The sequence below is a fragment of the Heptranchias perlo genome, chromosome 3 (genome assembly GCF_035084215.1).
Source record: "Heptranchias perlo isolate sHepPer1 chromosome 3, sHepPer1.hap1, whole genome shotgun sequence".
In the NCBI taxonomy this organism is placed as follows: Eukaryota; Metazoa; Chordata; class Chondrichthyes; order Hexanchiformes; family Hexanchidae; genus Heptranchias; species Heptranchias perlo.
The window spans coordinates 87682326-87704023 of NC_090327.1; the positions used below are offsets into that span (position 1 = coordinate 87682326).

Genomic DNA, 21698 nt, shown 5'->3' on the forward strand with positions numbered 1-21698 from the left:
CCATTTTCCAATGCACTAGTGCATATTAGCATTGAGGTCACTTCAAGATATGTTCTACTAAAACCTTTCCCATCCAATGTGTACTTGGGTTTTGGGGCAATTTTTCAAAATAAAATGATTTATGTACAAAAAGTATTTTAGTACACTAAACTTTTAATGTATACCATCTTGATCAAAAGCTGATAAAAGAGTTTGTAAATGATGTATTCAAGATCTCTGTTGTGACGGAGTGCATATTTCAATCTATGTGCTGTTCACCTTGTAGTTAAACATCCTGCTGCAACATTTTCTCTGATTCAGTACTTCTTGAAATCTGTTATTACTTCTTATAAAATTGGTGAAAGCACTACCAAAATCAGTAAATGATCCTTTGTATCCAAAACTATTATAACAGTCATGATGTGGAGATGCCGGTGATGGACTGGGGTTGACAATTGTAAACAATTTTACAACACCAAGTTATAGTCCAGCAATTTTATTTTAAATTCACAAGCTTTCGGAGGCTTCCTCCTTCGTCAGGTGAACGATGTGAAAATGAAAACCTCGAAATGAAATCGCATTTATAATTCACAGAACAATGCTTGGTGAGTACAGACAGTTTTTTCAACTGCCCGTTGCCAAGGCAATCAGTGTGCAGACAGACAGGTGTTACCTGGCAGACCTGGCAGGTAACACCTGTCTGTCTGCACACTGATTGCCTTGGCAACGGGCAGTTGAAAAAACTGTCTGTACTCACCAAGCATTGTTCTGTGAATTATAAATGCGATTTCATTTCGAGGTTTTCATTTTCACATCGTTCACCTGACGAAGGAGGAAGCCTCCGAAAGCTTGTGAATTTAAAATAAAATTGCTGGACTATAACTTGGTGTTGTAAAATTGTTTACTATTATAACAGTCTCAGTGATGGCATTGGACCATAAACTGAAATCTTCTATGGCCACATCAGATGCCTTTGCAGGTAGAATTGTAAGGATACAAATTACTTGTCAAACTGGCAATCGTTGATCCTTATAAATATAATTGTTTTCTTTAACACAAGTAACATTTTCTTTCCACATACTACTTTACTTCTTTTCAGTAACCTTTATACTAAGTAATGTAAATTGTATAAATTTTCCTATGTCTGTAAAATACCTATGTTTAAATCTATTGCACAGTACATTGTACAGTATTAAAAAAAGGTAAATGAAAACTCATAGTCTTTTTGTTCTACCCGACACATGATGAGTTAGGCACTTAATGAATCTTGGTGCAAGAGTGTTAATTATAGCTTGTGTCATCTGATGATCTTGTGAAACCTACCCATCTTGATTTTCTATTACCATTGGTGGCAAATCAAATCTGCATGAGAAAACATTTTGCAATTATTACAATGCTTTCTATTTTGTTTGTATTTTAAAGTCGATTTGTTTTGGAAAAATAAATGTTTTTGTTTTCTGTGCACTTTCCACATTGCAGTGGTACATCATAACCCAAGTCACTAATGAGAGCATTCAAATGGATGATGTGCTTTTAAGATGTAATTCATACTGGGACGTCGCATGAAGCTTCTGTGATGCATTTAGGAAAAGTTTCCCCAAGAAGTAGTTGGTTCTTTGTTGCTAGCCCGAGATGCTTAATTGTGACTCTCCATGGTAGTCAAGGGTTTGTACCTTAAAGTGTTTAATTAGTCGCTACTTCTGGATTTAAATACTGTTCCAACAGTTGTAAGAAGCCACAAAACATTGGTCCTCATGCTTCTGAATTGATTCAATTACTAACATCACTCATAAAGCTGGAAATTACTATTGGTGATCATCTGTTTATTGTAAACAGGTTAATATCCTTTGTTAAAATAGTGGACTGAAAATGCTATAAAAATGCTTACTGTGGATGAGTCCTTAATATATTCATATGACATTTCTCTGCTAGCTATTTTAATGAAAGCTTTAACCCGTTTAAAATAAACCGGTTTAACACCTCCATTAAAATAGCAGACACAGGCATGTCATACAAATGCATTGAGCGCCTGTCCACTAATATCAACAGCAATTTATAGCCTCGAGTTTTCCTTTGAGCTATTACAAACATGCCCAAAATTTCTTAGAAATGTCTTTGTGGGAAAGGAAAAGATAGATAATATCTCATTCCTTACACTAGATATCGGTTTGAATTTATCTTTTAAAGTGAGCCCCAATTGCCACATTGCCGTACTCGGCACGGTTGATTATATTTTAGGCCAGAATAACAATGAGCTGGTCCTTTTCACTGCTGTATTGCAAACCATTGCCCTTTAAATGCAGGTACAAACTAGGTTTAGCTACAAAAAGATTGGGAAATGTCGGTAGCTTATCTTAAGTAGAGAATTACCTACCCTGCATCATTCTTTGAATAATATGAACCCACTGCACATTGTAGGAGTAAAGCTTAATATTTATTGGTTCTGAGGAAATCATGATTCGTATGTATGATATTGTAGATTGGTGGTGCTGTACAAAGCCTCAGACTCTGTTGCGGTTATCTGATAGGTTAAAACAAATAACATACAAAGCCTCAGAATCTGTTGTAAACAGCACCACCGATCTACACTATCATGACATTTTACATACTAATCATGATGGGGCTGAGGGAAGTGTGTGTTTTAGGATGCATCTGAAAAATAAAGATTCTCTAAGGTCATCTATCTTCATTTAAGCTACTAATACACATCACAGGAATATACTAGTGCAGTGCAACACATTATGCGGCTGTACACGGTGGTGGCGTTATTTGAAGATGAAACACTGGATGGATGGTTCTCTGCAGTCATGGCTGCTGACCCACTGAGAATCCCCTTAACGGCAGAGCAGCACCCTCTGGTGGATCTATAAAAATATATAAAACTTTGAAAAGAAACTCATACAGGAACCAAAGGAAAAAAATGGCAGTATTAATAAAAAAAAAGTTTCAAGCAGTAGATTGGAAGCTGTTAATGGTAGGAAAAGAGACTAAAAAAGGCCACCAGAGGGCCCTCTAAGTTTGTGTGGGAATCTCATGTCATCTCAAAGCCTCTTAAAGGGGAAGACCATCCCTCTGATGAAAAGTTAGATGAAGGAACTTGTTAATGTTAGAAGTACATATGAAGGTAAAACTATTTTTTTTAAATCTTGGGCATAGCAATCAATATGCATAGAAACAGGAGTAGGCCATTTTAGCCCCTCGAGCCAGTTCTGCCATTCAGTTAGATCATGGCTGATCTGTACCTCAACTCCATTTACTCACCTTTGCTCCATATCCCTTAATACCCTTACCAAAAAATCTATTTCAGTTTTGAATTTTTTAATTGACCTAGTCTCAACAGCTTTTTGGGGGGAGAGTTCCAGATTTCCATGTGTAAAGAAGTGCTTCCTGACATCACCCCAGAACCGCCTAGCTCTAATTTTAAGGTTATGCCCCCGTCTTCTGGACTCTGCACCAGAGGAAATAGTTTCTATCTACCCTATCAAATCCTTGCATATAGAAGATTAAAGATCACCCTTTAATCTTCTATATGCAAGGGAACACAAGCATGCAACCTGTCCTCATAATTTAACCCTTTTAGCCCCAGTATCATTCTGGTGAATCTATGCTATACTCTCTCCAAGGCCAATAAATCCTTCGAGGTGCAGAACTCAGAACTGAACGCAGTACTCCAGATGCGGTCTAACCTGAGCTTTATATAACTGTAGTATAACTTCCACCCCTTTGCATTCCAGCCCCCTTGAGCTAAAGCTAACATTCCATTAGCCTTTTTAAATTATTTTTTGTACCTGATACAAATAGATGATATAACAACAAACAGTAGCTGATATTGTAAAATATCATATGACCCATGAAGGAATTCTAAAGATTGTTGGGAGATAGCAGTGATACAGGAATCAATGGTAAACAGACACATACAAAATAATTATAATTGATTGTCATGATGTCCTTGTGGTTACAGGCATTCATCTCTAAAGGCTCAACTTCCAAAAGGCTTTTGATAAAATTCCGCATGAAAGGCTCAAACTCAAAGCTGCGGGATTCAGCATAAACCCTAGGAATGGCTAAGAAACTGATTGAAGGGTAGGAGAGGAGTGCTGTTTAGAGGAGTTTGGACAGAGTAGGGGAAAGAGTACTGAGTGGGGTGCTTTGAGGCTTAATGCTGCAACAACTAGGTTTCTAATTTACATAAATAAACTGGATTCAGAAACTTAATGCAAAGTAGTCAAATTTGCAGATAATACCAAACTAAGAGGGGATGCAAATTTGCAGATAATACCAAACTAAGAGGGGATGTAGAATCAAAAGTGGCAGCTTAGAAACTACATAATGAGTTTGGCAAAATACATAAGTGGGCAGAACAATGGCAGATGAAATTTAATGCAGACAAATGTAAAGCTCTACACCTGGAGTACATACGTGACAACATGTGCTTCATGAATGATGTTGAAATAGCTAAGCATGAACTTGATAGAGACTGAGGAGCCTTAGTTGACTCTGCTAAATATTTCCAACCAATGCAGAGCTGCAATCAACAAAGTCAATAGGGTGTTGAACTATAGTCCAAACAGTAGAATGTAAGCCAGATGAGGTAATTAAACTTTATAGTGCTCTCGTCAGAGCACGTCTTGATTACTGCATCCAGTTCTGGTTGCCAAGAAACAAGAGACATTCGAGCATCAGAGGCAGTGCAGAGCCACAAGGCACATATCCAACGTCAGGGGTTTGACTTATGAGGAAAGACTGGAGAAATGTGGGCCACAAAATTCCTTGAAGCTGCTCCTGCTTTGCCGGCGTTACTTCACCAGTAATGGGGCGGAAACCCCGCCCACTCACACCTGGAGAAGAGGCAACTGAAAGTTGATCTTAGAGGTATATAAGAATGCTAAGTGTACAGAAAAAGTTCAGAGTATTAGTTTAAATTAAACTGGCATAGGACAAAGGGGGCAGATGTTCCAACTTTGAGGACAGATATCAGGAACTCCTTCTTCACAGTGTTCAACATGTAGAATAAACATTCAGATGGAGTAGTGGAGCCAAAACCTTGGAAACATTTAAGAAAGAATTAGATGTTGCAATAGGGAGATTTTAGGATCTCAATGAATAAAATCAAGGTGGTCCAAACGACCTTCCTCCTCTGTAACTGTGATCTTGTGACAACACTTTCAAATGAAAGACTGTATATGGTAGAAGATATGATAGTCTGGTCCAACGGGTATTAGCTGTTCTTTTCTCATTTTCATTTGTCTCTGCATCCTATATTATGCAAGCTATGTTCAGAGTGAAAGAGTCTTTACTGTTATCTTTGAATTAATCTTTAAAAAAAATCAGCTATGGTACATCTTATTCTATAACTTTTTTTCTGATATTTACAAAATTTGCCAAATAAAATAATTTTAAGAACATAGAACATAATGGAAACATCCTTAGTTTATAAAAATTCATTGTGACTTTCATTTATAAACCTTGACTAGTTACAAATGGATTTTAAAAAATCCACTAAATCATCAAATTACTGGGTACTTTTAAGCCTGTGCTTTTCATTTCTGTTGATGAATCTCATTGACATTTACAACTTAACCAAAATATTAGATCTCAGACATATCTCAGCTGTGGCTCAGTGGTAGCATTCTTGCTTCTGAGTCAGAAGGTTGTGGGTTGAAGTCCCACTCCAGAAACTTGTGCACAAAATCTAGGCTGACACTTCAGTGCAGTACTGAGGGAGAGCTGCACTGTCGGAGGTGCCATCCATCAAATGAGACGTTAAACTGAGGCCCTGACGTAAAAGATGCCATCGCACTATTTAAGAGCAGGGGAATTCTCCCTGGTGTCCTGGCCAATATTTAGTCCTTAACCAACATCATTAAAATAGATAATCTGGTCATCATATTGCCGTTTGTTGAACCTTGCTGAGTGCAAATTAGCTGCCACATTTCCTACATTACAACAGTGACTTCAAAAGTACTTCATTGGTTGTAAAGCACTTTGGGACGTCCCGAGGTTGTGAAAGCTGCTATATAAATGCAAGTCTTTCTTTCATGATGCAGTTTTCAAAGCAGCCAAAAAAAAAAACAATTTCTCAGCAGTTTTTCTTTTAGAAAGGTATGCAACTAGATTACCAAGATAATAGGCCATGAAATAACAGAGGTTTGCTTTAATCAATCATCTTTTGATTAAGTACACTTTCGAAAGATACTTCTTCTGGTCAAAGGTTTCAACTAGTAACACTTGCGTTGATCATCAAACTTATCATGTGACTATTACATTTACTATATTTTTGATCCAATACTGCTTGAGCTTGGAGAAAATATTGGATGGTTTAATTAAAAATCAAAAATCAGAATTTATCTCAAAATAAATTAAAAAAATATTTCCCCAGACCACTCAAATATAGATATCATGGTACAAAAATGTACAGCACTGTATAGTGTTAAACTCACAAGTAAACAATGGGACAGAGAAGTGTAAAACACTAAATTACAAGCCATCCAAATAGTACTAGTCCTAGTTAATTTATAAGCTTTTACACCGTTGAATTGAAACCAATTGACAAGCTCAGCCAGAGAGACCACAGAATTGCTAGTGTGGGAAATAGAAAAATATCACACTGGTGCAGGGTGGGGGAGTTCTCTTCTGAGTTTGAGACGGAGGTACATTATGCAGCAGAGTATGGGGAGTTTGTATACTTATCTGGAAGTATTTGATATAGATAAAGGACCCCTGAAATGGCATATCTCCATTTGCCAGCATAAACATCCCTGACATTACTGAGGATAAAATTCACACAAAAAAGGTTTTAAAAATTGTATTAGGACACAAGCTAAGAGACAAAAAGTTCAGGTAACTTTTTGGCATGCTTTAATATATAACCTTTAATTTAGAAACATCTGAAGTACAGTAAAGTGAAAGTAAACAATTCAGCAATATTGCACATGGCTCGAACACAACATATAAATCATGAAAATGCAATTTTTTGTAAGAAGCAAACACATAGAAGCATCTTGTTCATTACTTTAAAACATGTCCATGGACTGTACATAGCAACACTTATACAGGTCACTGTAACATTACTTGCTCCAACTAGTTGATGTTTGTACTGATGCAACACAACAGTAACAAGAGGTTCCAAGTTTCCAGTATACACTCCTGTACTGAAAATATACAGACAGCAAAAGGCCAAGAAGCTTTGGTTGCACTCAATTTTATCAAACATAAAAATACAGCATAACCATTAAACTCTAGCTTCTTAAAACAGCAACAATATACACAGCTGAACCATAACAAAATCTTGTTTAAGCAGATTCTAGCTGCCTTAAAAGACTGAATATTCAGTATCTTCTGTTCAAAACCTTGAAGGCAGTTTTCACTATTGGGAATTAATCTGTGCTTAGAACAGTACTTTAGTAATTACAATAATGTTTAAAATTGAGTTCCAGGCTCATACACTTTTTTTAAAAAAACATCACTTTTCCATGCCATTTTTAAAATGTAACCACTACAAAGTCTATTGATAGAACACTCAGTAGTGGGTCAACTTTGGCCACATCAATTTCTTTTTCTCCCTCACAAGGATGCATTCACATTTATAAATTACCCATTCATCAACAGCAACTTGCAACATTGTAAACTCAGATCACCTTAAGTCAAAGAATATATCCATACTTATCAACAGTGCAAATTAAACCTCACTGATGTGATGAAACACATCTAGCCACATACGAAGACAACTCAATAAGCTAATTCCAGTACTCTTCAAGTATCCTAAACTAAAATTTAAGTGCAATTAGTGGGATTCTTTTTTGTTAACTGGGTGGCAAAACATTGTGCGAGGAGTATGACGCAAGGAGTGCAAGGCCACCAAACAGCACCCACGCAAAAGAGCACCAATATTGTACAGTGGCTCTGTTCCTCCTCTGTGTGTGGAAAATACCCATGCCAAAGTAGGCACTACTGGTACAGCCACTGCCAACAAATCAATAATAAAATGGCTGCTCCAATAGCTTCTCTGACATACTGCAGAAGACTGCTCCTCCAAGACACGATATTCATTACCAACTGTTTCATCAAACATGGACGTGAAAGTAAGTTCTGTCATATTGTTTACTCTAGGCAAGTGCTGTGCTTGGTCACTGTAATTATATGCCCGAGGGCTCATGAAATGGTTAACAGATTCCAATTTAGACACCAGAATTGCAGTATTAGGATTGTTTGGAGTCAAATCCATCAAAGCATCAGTAACTATTGTTTCAAACTCTGGTGCATATGCTGCTTGACCGGCATCTGACACCCAAGTTGAAGATATGGGGCTGACTGGGCTGCTATGCTGCGATTTCAGAATGTGCAGAATGAGGTTCTGTACATCTGGGCTATATGGTAGTATGTCAGTCTGGATAGCTTGTTCCCTGACCAGTCTATTATCATCAGTCACAAAGATCATACCACTCTGAGCAGAAATCTCAAATGTTGCACTGTTAACAAGCTTTGCCTGCATTTCATTAGCTTGTGACCAGGAGCCATCTCCAGAGCTACATTCAGCAGTTTTTGACCTCAGTATTTGGTCAAAGAGATCTGTTCTGCTTGCCATATCATCATTGGCAAGCAGAGCACTGTCAGCCATTTCTTCGACAGCTTGATCTTCTAGGCCCATTGCTTCAGCCATTTTTGTGTAGGTTGTGCTACGTGCCAATGACTTCACTGGTGATGGACACATGCAGTCCAGAGATGAATCATCCCTTGAAGCACCATTCTGAGCCAACTCCATGCTCTGCAGCAAAGACTCAAGTTTCTTGTTTTGGATATTAATGTCAATGAAGTATTTTTGAACCCCTTTGTCCTTCTCCATCAAACTGTTCTTCATTGTGTCAATCACCTGACGTAGTTGTTTGATCTCTTTTCGAGCTTCCTTTAGCGCTAGCTGGGCTTCAACTCGATGACATTCTTCTTCAATCCAATCTTCTCGCATACGAGCAAGCTGAGACTTGAGATCTGCAACTTCGGGTTCCCTATTAGAAGAAAGGGTATGTTATACATAAATAAAGTTTGGAAATTGTTACATTTGCAAAATAATATGGGTAGATCCAAAAATGTTTTGGAGGCCTAGTTTGTGTGCAGTTGGCATATCTTTGGTTTTTAAGTGTTTAGAAATTGTGTAAAATCATCTGCCAATTAAACAGAGAAGACATGTAAAATCCTGGCAACTTGCAATAAAAGACCTCAAATTAAACTTACAAGGCTTATGTTCATAGTAACAAAGCAACTAACGAGTCTTTTGAATAAACCCTAATTAAATTTTGTATTCTGCTTTGTGGAGAAGACAATACTAGCTATTATCAGGATACTGTAGTAGGACTAGATTCGTATTCAACAAGTTGGAGTCTCAACAAAAAGCTTTTAAAAAAAAATTGTACAAATTAGCTAAAACTGTTCCAACACAACATTTTTTGTGCATCTTCCTGACTGGTCAATTGTACTTAGTAAAACTCAGATTTATAGCATTAAAATAAGCTTTATTAATTTACATTTAAAATTCTGTTGAAATTCTTCGCTGATTGAAGTTTCACTTTCACATACAATAACATTTTGTGCAGGAAAAGAATGTGAAAAGTTTACTTTAGGTTTGTTTTTTGACAATTTACATAAAAATGTATATATCCCATCATTTTAATGGACAAAAAAATCCTGCGGGCCCGCTGATCTCCATGCCCTATCCCCCAGTACAGCCAATATTATGAACCATGCAGTGCCAGTACTGTTCAGGCACTGTGTGTGCCTGTGTTGATAATGCAAGGTCAGCACATTTGAATAATTTCTTGGCACCCTGGACACATCGCTCATGCTGCTCAGAGTGCCAGTGTCGGAATTTGGGCGTCAGCAGCTTGTGAAGGGTTACTAGCTGACTGGTCTGTTTTTAGTGTGGGGAAAGGGGCATCAGATCTAGGACAGAGGGGGCATAGGAGCAGGGGAGGTAGGAGTATTAAATACCAGACTCCCATTCAGGACCCATTCCAAATGGGCACTGTATGACGAGTTCAGTTTAGACACTCTAGTGATATGGAGCGGTACCTTAATTTTAATATATTTTGGTGACTAAATGAGCTTTGCTTACAGCTTATGCAAGGGCTCCTTTGGCCTGGTCACTCGCACTGGAGCATGCTAGGCATCTCAGGGATGTTGCAAGTGTCTGTACAGTGGATGCCCATTGCGCTGATCGGATTACTGGCTCCACTAAATACATTACTAAACTCTGTGCAGGAGCATAAATTAATAAAATCCACCTCTATATAGTGTTACTAATTAGTGGAATTGAACACTCGCTATAATAGGCCTCCCAATAACACAATCCCATTTACAGTTCTTCATGTTCATAGCTCACAGTAGTCATGACTTGCTCCTAATGTACTTGCAATGTAGTCAGCAAGCCATCTCCTCAGCCCTTGCGCCCTTTGCATTGTTCAACTGTTTAAGTACTGGGAGTGCATTGTTGATCAGCACATTCAACGATGTGCCAGCATTTTGAGCTTCTCAGCAGCACAGTGGGGAGAAAAAGCTAAGTGGAAGCCTTACAAATTACATCACTAGTGTAGTTGACGAGTGTAGTAGGAACAAGTCATAACCAGTGAGAGCCACGATTGTACAAGCTTATGAAATGTTATAGGGAGGCCTGTTAGAGTGAGTTTCCACTGCACTAATAATCAATAATGCATTGTGCACTTCTTGCAATATTTGAATGATGCTGAGTAAAATGTTATGAATTCTTGAATGCTACTTTCTTGAAACATACTTTTTCCCCAGTAAAAGCCCCTGATTAGAGCTTGTTCATTTTAAAAAATGGTTATAAATAACTGATTGTTTCTTTATCTGCAACAATTACATGGAAGTACATGTCCCTCTTTAGTATTATCCTTAAACATGTCATGAGTGTGTTCATTGAACTTTCTAGTTATTTGGGTACAGAATCATACTGGTACACACAGCACTCTACTTGCGGTCCAGCATTTCCACCATTTGAGCCTAGAGATTACTGTTGCAGATATTAGCCTACCACACTTAACTCATTTGTTTGACATTCCTCTGTCTGTTACTTTAACACAAGCATTAACTCATTTGTTTTAAATGGATTAATGCCTCCACTAAAACAGCAGACAGGACACGCGGCATATGATCACATTAGGTTTTCAGCTACTGATGTCACCAACAATAATTTCTAGGCTTTAATAGTGTTGCACAATGTTACTGCAATTTGTTTCATGCGCTTTCAATGTTTTTATTTACCAAAAATGCTGGTGCTATATCATAGACAAACCTTTTAACTGCTCTTCTCTCTTCCTAAAGAGTAAAACCCTAATGACATGAGGACATAGAGTAGTGTGGCATAATGGGGAGACTTGATGCCTCCTAGCAATGGAGTGCGAGCTGTATCCAGCATTCAACACAACTGAAAAAAATTCATGGCAAAATATCAGCAATCTAGTACAGAACAGACACAACTGAACCACCCCACAATGCTGGGTCTGTATCACAGAAAAATCTACATGAACTGCAGAGATAAACATTGTAAACATAGTGGGCAGCAGTGGAACCACTACAAACATGATGAAAGATGTACAGTACTGGGTTTTCATGCAGTTGCAGAGCCAATGGTACTGGCAACGATCAGTGGTGAGCACAATCAAAGCAGAGGTTTTGGGCACAGAAGCTCTGGACGCAGACAACAACGAAGATGACAGAAAGCATGTGAATTTACCTGTAGCAATCAACTACTCCCAGCTCGACACTGTCACAGCACCAGGCGGAGTTCAAGATCCACCAGTAAACAAACCTCACCCCAAACAACTCCACTTTACCTTAACTGATTAGTTTTGTTGGAACTGGAGCCAAACAAGCACTAAACCACATGCACTCTGATCATGTCCCCACATTCAGTCCTTCTGGACGAAGATTGAGAGGTTACCAGGACCTGGAAGGGTCTCCATGTTCCTGGATTTTACCCCATGACTACTTGGTCTGCTTGCAGCAAGAGTCTTCCACAATATAACATAAACAAAGCAACTGTGGAACATTTGTCAGTCTGAGCAAGAGATACACAGGCTGTGCATGGAACTGGTAAACACTGTGAGGTGTAGGCCCACTTTCTACAGGCCCAAGGAGCCAAGGAACATTGTTTGACCAAAGGACTCCACCCTCCCACATCAACATCCTAAAAGATTACACTGTGCCCAAACCCTCACCACTTCCACCTGCCAGCTTCCCTGACCAAACTTCCTCACCTAACTCAAGCCTCTCTCTGTCAAGTAAAGATCTGGCTCTTTAAATCCTCAATACTAACAAAAGGTACATAGACCTCACTGTATATACCATGTAGTATAACCTATAATGTATCATAACCTCCCAAAACTTTGGTGAATTCAAAAAGTTTAAACAAAAAAAGATAGTGGCATGTTTTCTAAATTTCTTCACTTTCCCAACCATTTATTTTATGTACAGGAGATGGCAGTACAGATTGAGGCCTTCAGAGTCAAAGAACAGGGAAAGATTTTAAAAATGAAGGACGCAAACTCACTCTGTGAATGCAACAAAAAGAATATGATAGAACATTTTGAAATATTGTTGCAAATAAGTTTTCAATAATTTGTTGAGGGAAAGATGGAATAGGACAATAATAGAATAGGACAATGTTCAAATGTTCCACAAGCCACAGCAAAATGGCTAAGTAGCATCGCCTAGCCGATGAATCAGCACTGAGATAGAATTATTTGTCTACAGAACTCAGTATTTTTAATTGGGGTTGCTGCTAATACAACAGCATCATTCACATTAAAAAGAAAAAACTGCAAATTCAGGAAATCTGAAATAAAAACAGGGAGACCAAATAGAGATTAGATGATTGCTTTGTCAAGCTGCTCTGTTCTGTCCACTAGGGTGACCACCCTCTGATAAGCCACTTTAATTCCTTTCCCATTCCCACTATGATCTCTCCATCTTTGGCCTCCTACACAGTTTTAATCAAACTCAAGGAACAGCAGCCCTGATTTGTGAAATAGCAAAATCAGGGTTAAGTTATCCTTGAGCAGCTGTAGCTGTGCTGGCAGCTCATAGTTGGCCTGGTTGAATTCTGCAAAGCTAGCCCCCTCTGCCCAATTTGAATGGACTCCCAGGAAATGAAAACATGCTCTGGGAACCTGACGGATGGGGGAGGGGTGGGCAGCAGCGCTTAGACTTGCAGCTCGGTTTCAGAAAGGAGGTTGCCGGTGGTGGCAGAAAAGCTGAGCAATAGTTCAGAATAGCACAAGGGAGAAATGTGGGAAAAATTGCTCCTTTTGATGTTGAAAAGTTAGAGCAGGAGGTGGACCATGGAGTTTGGGGGGGGGGGGGGGGGGGAAAAGAGGCCCTATTTGAGGCAGCACAAACTGTAGAGAGAGGTTGCCAACTGAAAATCAGTGCAGTCACCAGGGTCCCTCATATCTGGCTGCAAATGAGAAAAAGATTTGCTGGTAGAGATCAGGAAGGCACAGGAAAGTTTCTTATAGGGCCCATCAATCATGGCACAAACCTAAGCCGGGAACTCCCACTCACTTGAAGGTACCGTATAAACCATCACACACAACTACTGCTCTTTTTGCACACTCACTTTCATTGTGCCAAATCTGGTTGGCATATTTTTCTGGCAGGTGGAAGTGGCCGTCATGGAACAGCAAGCAGCTGCCCAGGTTTCCAGTGCGAGGTGCTTCCCTGCTGTCAAAGTGTTTCTTAGTGGGACCAGCAGAATGGCTGCAGGGGATAGCCTTAGGCTTCTAAGAATCATTCATCTCGTATTTAGTTTCCTTCAAATAATTCAGGTACTGTGGCCTGCCACAATGAAAGCATTATGGATACTTCCTGGATAAAGTCCATTGGTAGGTATACTAATGTTTCTGTAATCAAATACCACAAACATTGAATACAAACATTTTCTACTCAAGTAAGCTATGGGTAATATCAGGAGCCCTGATTCTCTCAGGGGTGCCATCTCTGATGCCCTGCACTCGAGGGAACCCTACCACTCGCTGAAAGCTCTGTGTCCTGTCCAGCTGATGCCTACTTTTTTTTTAAATAAGGAGAACGATGAAGGCGTTGCCCCTTATAAGCACAGCATTTTTCCCTTGCGTGTTAAATGTATGCTGCAAACTGGCGGATCTGGCAGATGTCCCACTGTATCTTGAAAGGCTGTGGTAGCATCAAAGCTTCTGAGGTATTTTCATTCCTCATCATGATCTTAAATTAGAACCCCCAAAGGAATTCCTATCCCCACCACTTTGTACAATGTGAATTAAATGGAAGCAGGAATCATGAATAATGAAGAAAGTTCCAGCAGGAAACAAAACTGCAAATAAAGAACTAATGCATGGAGCAAAATGCACTAAAGCAAATGCAAAAAAAAGTAAAAATTTGTAACCATAACTGAGGAACAATAATCCCCCTTTATTAAGTCTACTTGAGTTGACCGGATCTCAGAATTACCGATGTGCCCATGTTATATAAACAAGGTGTGTGTTGCGGGGGTGGGGGGGGCGGTGGTAAGGGAGAGCAGAACCTTGTACAGCATAATGACATTCTGCAAGGAAACCGACTTCAATAAATATTACATTTAAAGGAGGCTAGTGTATGCCTGATGCAGATTCATTCACATAACAGAACGTTTGGCATGCTGCAAACTGCCTGCGTATTTGAATAACAACCCATGCCCGCCACCACTGGAGCACTGCCTTGCCAGTGAATCCTTGTAAAATTGTTTCTAGTAACTTATCTTTTTTTGTGGAAACTGCACCTTCTAGTCTGAACACTATCATTGGCAACTTCAGATATTATCCATCTCCCCTACTTTCTTTGGAGCAGTGGGTGCTGGTAATGCAGGGTGGGTCTGTTGGCATCTGGAGGGAAGGGAGGCAGGTTGGCACATTGAGCGTAGAGTCTCCATCAGAACACATTTCTGACAAGAAGGAGGAGGGGGAGACAATGGTTTGCACCTTGGATGTTGGATACGGATGGACCTTTAAATTCAGACCACCTCCATCTGCAGGGTTTTTAAATTTACTTTCTTCCTTGTGTAGGTCTCTCCCATGCCTTTTTAGCTATTTTCACATTCTTTTACTATCTTTTGATTGATTTTTTAAATCATCTACCAGTTTCCTGCTTTTCTAATAAGCAGTTTAAATCCATTTAATCATTATCTTTCTATTTGTGATTGCAACATGTTATTCCCTGTCTTTTTTTTCTGTTCAACATTTTCTAATCTTTAAGTTTTCAGTTCTGACAAAGAGTCCATGTTAATGTTATGTTAATCTGTGTTTTCTCTTTACTGACGGACCTCCTGTGCAATTCCAGCGTTTTCTGTTTTTATTTCAGCACTGTACACTTTGTCTAGCCAACCAACAAAGATACCCAAAGACCAACATTGGTGATCAGTCACCAGTTGGCTAATTAAAGAATATCAATCTCTCAATTGTTGTAATTCATGGCATAATCAAAGATACAATTCATGGAAACCCAGTTTTCAACTGGAAACCAACTGTAACCTAGCAGGTCAATCTACTTGGAAGTATGGATGTATCGAGTGAACATATCACAAACAGTAACATCACGGTTCGAGATGCAATACCAGACAAACATTCAATGGTATGATATTCACAATGTGTTCCCTATCTCCACAGTGTCAATGTCATCTAGAATTGTTCTACAAAACGGAGCATCAGAATGAACAGATCACCTTACAATTTACCAGCGAAGAAGCTGCAGATTCGGTCTGTGGATGAGAAACTCTTCAGGGTAGGTGTTACAAATTTGTGCTCCCAGTGCATAGCTTCAGATTCCAGGAGTGCATATTGGGATCTGGGTACAGAGGTCAGTGCACCACACACAATTTTAATTAATAGGGAGTCAATGGAAAAGAAAAAATATGGCAGGGTGTAGAATGGGCAGCCAATTTGCAACTGCCAGTTTTTTTGCCAGCATCAAGTGAAAATGATCCCCAAGACTTTTAATATCACTAGCAGATCTCCCGTAATGTTCCTCATAGTTAGTTGGTGGATGTTTTAACCCATGTAATGTACAATATATTATTTACAGAGATTGAATAAGTTAATTGTATTTTTATTGCACAGTATTAGGGACTATTAGTGTTATTTTACATTGATTTTGGTGATAAAATGCATATTTGCATGAAAATTGTAAATCAGTGGCCAGGATCATTTAACTAGTTCATTTAATTATTTAGTTAATTTAATCTCTTACTTTAAAAAAAAGTCCAGGATACAGAGAAAGGCGGGTTCAAGATAGGTAGGAAGAATGCAGTAGTTCTGAGGAGAGGCTGTGTGGTTTGATATTGTTGAAAGGATGATTCTGGAGTCTGGTGGCTCTGGGAGGGTTGTGGAGAAGGTGTGATGAAATGGAATGTTGTTGAGGTCTAGGGAGGGGTATTGGGGGGGGGGGGCGTGGTTTCCAAAGAGTGGGAGTGGTATGTTGGGGTGTGACAGTGATGCGATGGGTGGGCTTTGGGTTGTGACAGCGATGGAATGGGGGGGGCTTTGGGTTGTGACAGTAATGGAATGGGGGGGCTATGGGTTGTAAGAGTGCTAGGAAAGCAGTGCTGGGGTTTGATGTTGGGATCTCAGTCCTCGAGTGTAGTGGTACTGGAAAGGATGGGATCATGGGGTGTGAGCTTTGGATGGAGTGCAAAGGCCTTGATGTGGGGGAGATTCCTGGTGTTTTAGGTGAGCTACTGGGATCTAGTATGACCAGGAAGGGGTGGCCAGGCACAAGGGAGGAGTTGGATAGGGGTAATGAGGTATGGAAGCACGAGGAGGGCGATCCTGGGAATGGGAATCGTCGGGAGGGAGGGTTGCGGCTGGCACAGAGAAAAAAGTGTGACAATGGGGTGGCAGCTACGGATGCTCAGTGTGGGAGGGGCGTGGGTGATGGTAGGGGAGAACGTTAGTGGCTTTCAGGTTATGGGGCCAGTTAGTTCAGAAAAGGATACTGCAGCAGTCACCTAGGGAAACAGGCATTACTCAAAATATATACTGCTCAGTAGGTGTTTTAAGTAATAATGAACTCCATGCTGGAAAAAACATTTTGGGAATGCTGCTGCTCCATCCCCCACTGTGAAAAGCCAAGTTCCAAGCTGTGACTAGGATCTACCTTTCAGATGTTTAAGCACTTTTTAAAGTGGGAAATTTTTTTAAAAGCACTGAAATTACAGACAGCTGCAAGAAAAATAGGGTGGTAATAGTAGGGGACTTTAACTTTCCCAACATTGACTGGGATAGCCATAGCATTAGGGGCTTGGATGGAGAGAAATTTGTTGAGTGTATTCAGGAGGAATTTCTCATTCAGTATGTGGATGGCCCGACGAGAGAGGGGGCAAAACTTGACCTCCTCTTGGGAAATAAGGAAGGGCAGGTGACAGACGTGTTAGTGAGGGATCACTTTGGGACCAGTGATCATAATTCCATTAGTTTTAGGATAGCTATGGAGAATGATAGGTCTGGCCCAGAAGTTAAAATTCTAAATTGGGGAAAGGCCAATTTTGATGGTATTAGACAAGAACTTTCAGAAGTTGATTGGGAGAGTCTGTTGGCAGGCAAAGGGACGTCTGGTAAGTGGGAGGCTTTCAAAAGTGTGTTAACCAGGGTTCAGGGTAAGCACATTCCTTATAAAGTGAAGGGCAAGGCTGGTAGAAGTAGGGAACCTTGGATGACTCGGGAGATTGAGGCCCTAGTCAAAAAGAAGAAGGAGGCATATGACATGCATAGACAGCTGGGATCAAGTGGATCCCTTGAAGAGTATAGAGATTGCCGGAGTAGAGTTAAGAGAGAAATCAGGAGGGCAAAAAGGGGACATGAGATTGCTTTGGCAGATAAGGCAAAGGAGAATCCAAAGAGCTTCTACAAATACATAAAGGCCAAAAGAGTAACTAGGGAGAGAGTAGGGCCTCTTAAGGATCAACAAGGTCATCTATGTGCAGAACCACAAGAGATGGGTGAGATCCTGAATGAATATTTCACATCGGTATTTACGGTTGAGAAAGGCATGGATGTTAGGGAACTTGGGGAAATAAATAGTGATGTCTTGAGGAGTGTACATATTACAGAGAGGGAGGTGCTGGAAGTCTTAACGCGCATCAAGGTAGATAAATCTCCGGGACCTGATGAAATGTATCCCAGGACGTTATGGGAGGTTAGGGAGGAAATTGCGGGTCCCCTAGCAGATATATTTGAATCATCGACAGCTACAGGTGAGGTGCCTGAAGATTGGAGGGTGGCAAATGTTGTGCCTTTGTTTAAGAAGGGCGGCAGGGAAAAGCCTGGGAACTACAGACCAGTGAGCCTGACATCTGTAGTGGGTAAGTTGTTAGAGGGTATTCTGAGGGACAGGATCTACAGGCATTTGGAGAGGCAGGGACTGATTAGGAACAGTCAGCATGGTTTTGTGAGAGGAAAATCATGTCTCACAAATTTGATTGAGTTTTTTGAAGGGGTAACCAAGAAGATAGATGAGGGCTGTGCAGTAGACGTGGTCTACATGGACTTTAGCAAAGCCTTTGACAAGGTACCGCATGGTAGGTTGTTACATAAGGTTAAATCTCACGGGATCCAAGGTGAGGTAGCCAATTGGATACAAAATTGGCTTGACGACAGAAGACAGAGGGTGGTTGTAGAGGGTTGTTTTTCAGACTGGAGGCCTGTTTCCAGCGGTGTGCCTCAGGGATCGGTGCTGGGTCCGCTGTTATTTGTTATTTATATTAATGATTTGGATGAGAATTTAGGAGGCATGGTTAGTAAGTTTGCAGATGACACCAAGATTGGTGGCACTGTGGACAGTGAAGAAGGTTATCTAGGATTGCAACGGGATCTTGATAAATTGGGCCAGTGGGCCGATGAATGGCAGATGGAGTTTAATTTAGATAAATGTGAGGTGATGTATTTTGGTAGATCGAATCGGGCCAGGACCTACTCCGTTAATGGTAGGGCGTTGGGGAGAGTTATAGAACAAAGATCTAGGAGTACAGGTTCATAGATCCTTGAAAGTGGAGTCACATGTGGATAGGGTGGTGAAGAAGGCATTCGGCATGCTTGGTTTCATTGGTCAGAACATTGAATACAGGAGTTGGGATGTCTTGTTGAAGTTGTACAAGACATTAGTAAGGCCACACTTGGAATACTGTGTACAGTTCTGGTCACCCTATTATAGAAAGGATATTATTAAACTAGAAAGAGTGCAGAAAAGATTTACTAGGATGCTACCGGGACTTGATGGTTTGACTTATAGGGAGAGGTTAGATAGACTGGGACTTTTTTCCCTGGAGAGTAGGAGGTTGAGGGGTGATCTTATAGAAGTCTATAAAATAATGAGGGGCATAGATAAGGTAGATAGTCAAAATCTTTTCCCAAAGGTAGGGGAGTCTATAACGAGGGGGCATAGATTTAAGGTGAGAGGGGAGAGATACAAAAGGGTCCAGAGGGGCAGTTTTTTCACTCAAAGGGTGGTGAGTGTCTGGAACGAGCTGCCAGAGGCAGTAGTAGAGGCGGGTACAATTTTGTCTTTTAAAAAGCATTTGGACAGTTACATGGGTAAGATGGGTATAGAGGGACATGGGCCAAGTGCAGGCAATTGGGACTAGCTTAGTGGTATAAACTGGGCGACATGGACATGTTGGGCCGAAGGGCCTGTTTCCATGTTGTAACTTCTATGATTCTATGAAATTACTTAACCAGCTTAATAGGAATAGTTTTCTATCACTATGCAGCCTGGATGCTAAACTTTTAAAACAAAAGCCAACACCAAGATCATGTGTGGACACATAAAATGTACAAACATCCACACTTTTACACATGAACTAGTGAGGGGTTTGTCCATAGAATTACTGGCCTGTGGTCAGCAGCCCCTACCTTCCCAGTGCTTCAAGCAAAGAATACAACTTAACGTTATCTATTCACACAACTCAGAAAATGGCACTGGTACCATACCAAAACTACCACTATGACTTGAGGCCTAAGTATCACTGGACAAATTTAGAAATTTTTATCTGTTTAATTAAGTTATTACATTTACAGTTATTTCATTTATCCTTCTCACCCTCGTATCTCAGAACAACATGATACTAATTTTATGCAGCATTCCATCTAAGTACTGGGTAAAGATCACTAAAAAAAACCTGTGGGTGACCCTGTGATGCTGCCACCTGTCAGTACACAACAGCATTACTGAAGTTAATTGACAGATATTTTCACTTTTGTAGCTGAAAACATAATCCTTGGTGACCTATTGTAGTCTCAAAACTACACTGATTGCCGGTCTAGACAGACTGTTTACTGTGTTGGGATCAGTGTGAATGACTTATAGGTTGAAGAGAACAAGACAGCAAGAACCATCCCTTCGTAATCTCTAGATAGAACGCAGTGGTTAAAGTGGAACTTGTATAGAGGAGGGTATTCAGCCCTTTATAACAACATTTGACCCCTGCCTGTTGTCAGGTTCCCCCCCTCCCATGAGGTAAAATTCCACCTCCACCCCCCAGTGGAGAAGGAAGTTTTAAAATAGAAAAAAAAAACCAGAATCCTTATTTTTCTTTTAAAATCTTTAATAGCAAATAGAGATGCAGTCCCCGGCCATTGGTGTCCAGAGTTTAAATCCCTATTTGCCATTAAGGATTACTTATACATTATTTAAGAATATTTAAGTAATGAATCTATTCTGAAAACCAGATAGAGCTCTGATAGCAGGTAACAGAACACAACACAGACGCTTCATTATTTAACAGTTTTGTACACATTCTACAAAATAATATAAATTAGTCATACTAAATCAAGACTGCTTCGCTGTGGAATGTAAACGAAACACACATTGAATATTTAGAAGTACTTGTGAGAAATTTGTCACCAAGTAATAGGTCTTCACATTTCGTTGTTAAACAAAACCATGATCTTCACGATGAGTGGAAAACAAATAGAAAGTTGTGAATTTGAGAGAAAACAAGATACAGCTAAGAAAAAGTCAGAGAAAGAAGCTGATAAGAGAAAAGAGAAAGAAAAATGGTGACAAAGTAATTCAATTCTTGGAAAGACTTGTAAATTTATTGGGGTGTCTATATTCTACAATTGCTTTCAAAAATAATTTTAATTTATGGTAACACCTGGCAATGTTGTGCTAGATTAAGAATCAGTCTTATTGGGATAGAAATAAACCAACAGAAACTGGGACTCAGGCAGAGGGCATAGAGAGAGGAATCAGCAGGAACTAAGATTCAGATGGAGGAAGCAGCGGGAGCTAGAATTCAGACAAGAGGCAGAAAGAGGAAGCAGGTGACATCTGGAACTAACTAGGCAGAGAAGCCAGTGATGGACTGGGGTTGACAATTGTAAACAATTTTACAACACCAAGTTATAGTCCAACGATTTTATTTGAAATCTACAAGCTTTCGGAGGCTTCCTCCTTCCTCACATTTACCTGAGGAAGGAGGAAGCCTCCAGAAGCTTGTAGATTTCAAATAAAATCGTTGGACTGTAACTTGGTGTTGTAAAATTGTTTAACTAGGCAGAGTAAGAGGGAGCAATGGAAGCTAGGACTCTCACTTATTTAGGACAAAGGAAGGGGAAGAGAAGGAAGAGAGGGGATGTTAATTAACAAGAGTTAGCATAAAGAAAAAACCTTCATTGCATCCAGCAGAGCCAATAAAAATGGCAATG

General features: G+C 39.9%; 1 protein-coding gene across 4 annotated transcripts in view; it reads right to left on the reverse strand.

Annotated features, from left to right (window-relative positions):
• Positions 1-6814: 6814 nt before the first annotated feature.
• sybu (syntabulin (syntaxin-interacting)) overlaps positions 6815-21698 on the reverse strand; it is a 66927-nt gene continuing 52043 nt past the window's right edge. For all 4 annotated transcript variants that reach the window (XM_067980759.1, XM_067980756.1, XM_067980749.1 and 1 more), the window contains one exon: positions 6815-8981. In XM_067980759.1, the coding sequence (XP_067836860.1) occupies positions 7763-8981 (1219 nt within the window). In that variant the 3' untranslated portion in view covers positions 6815-7762. The remainder of the gene's footprint in view (positions 8982-21698) is intronic.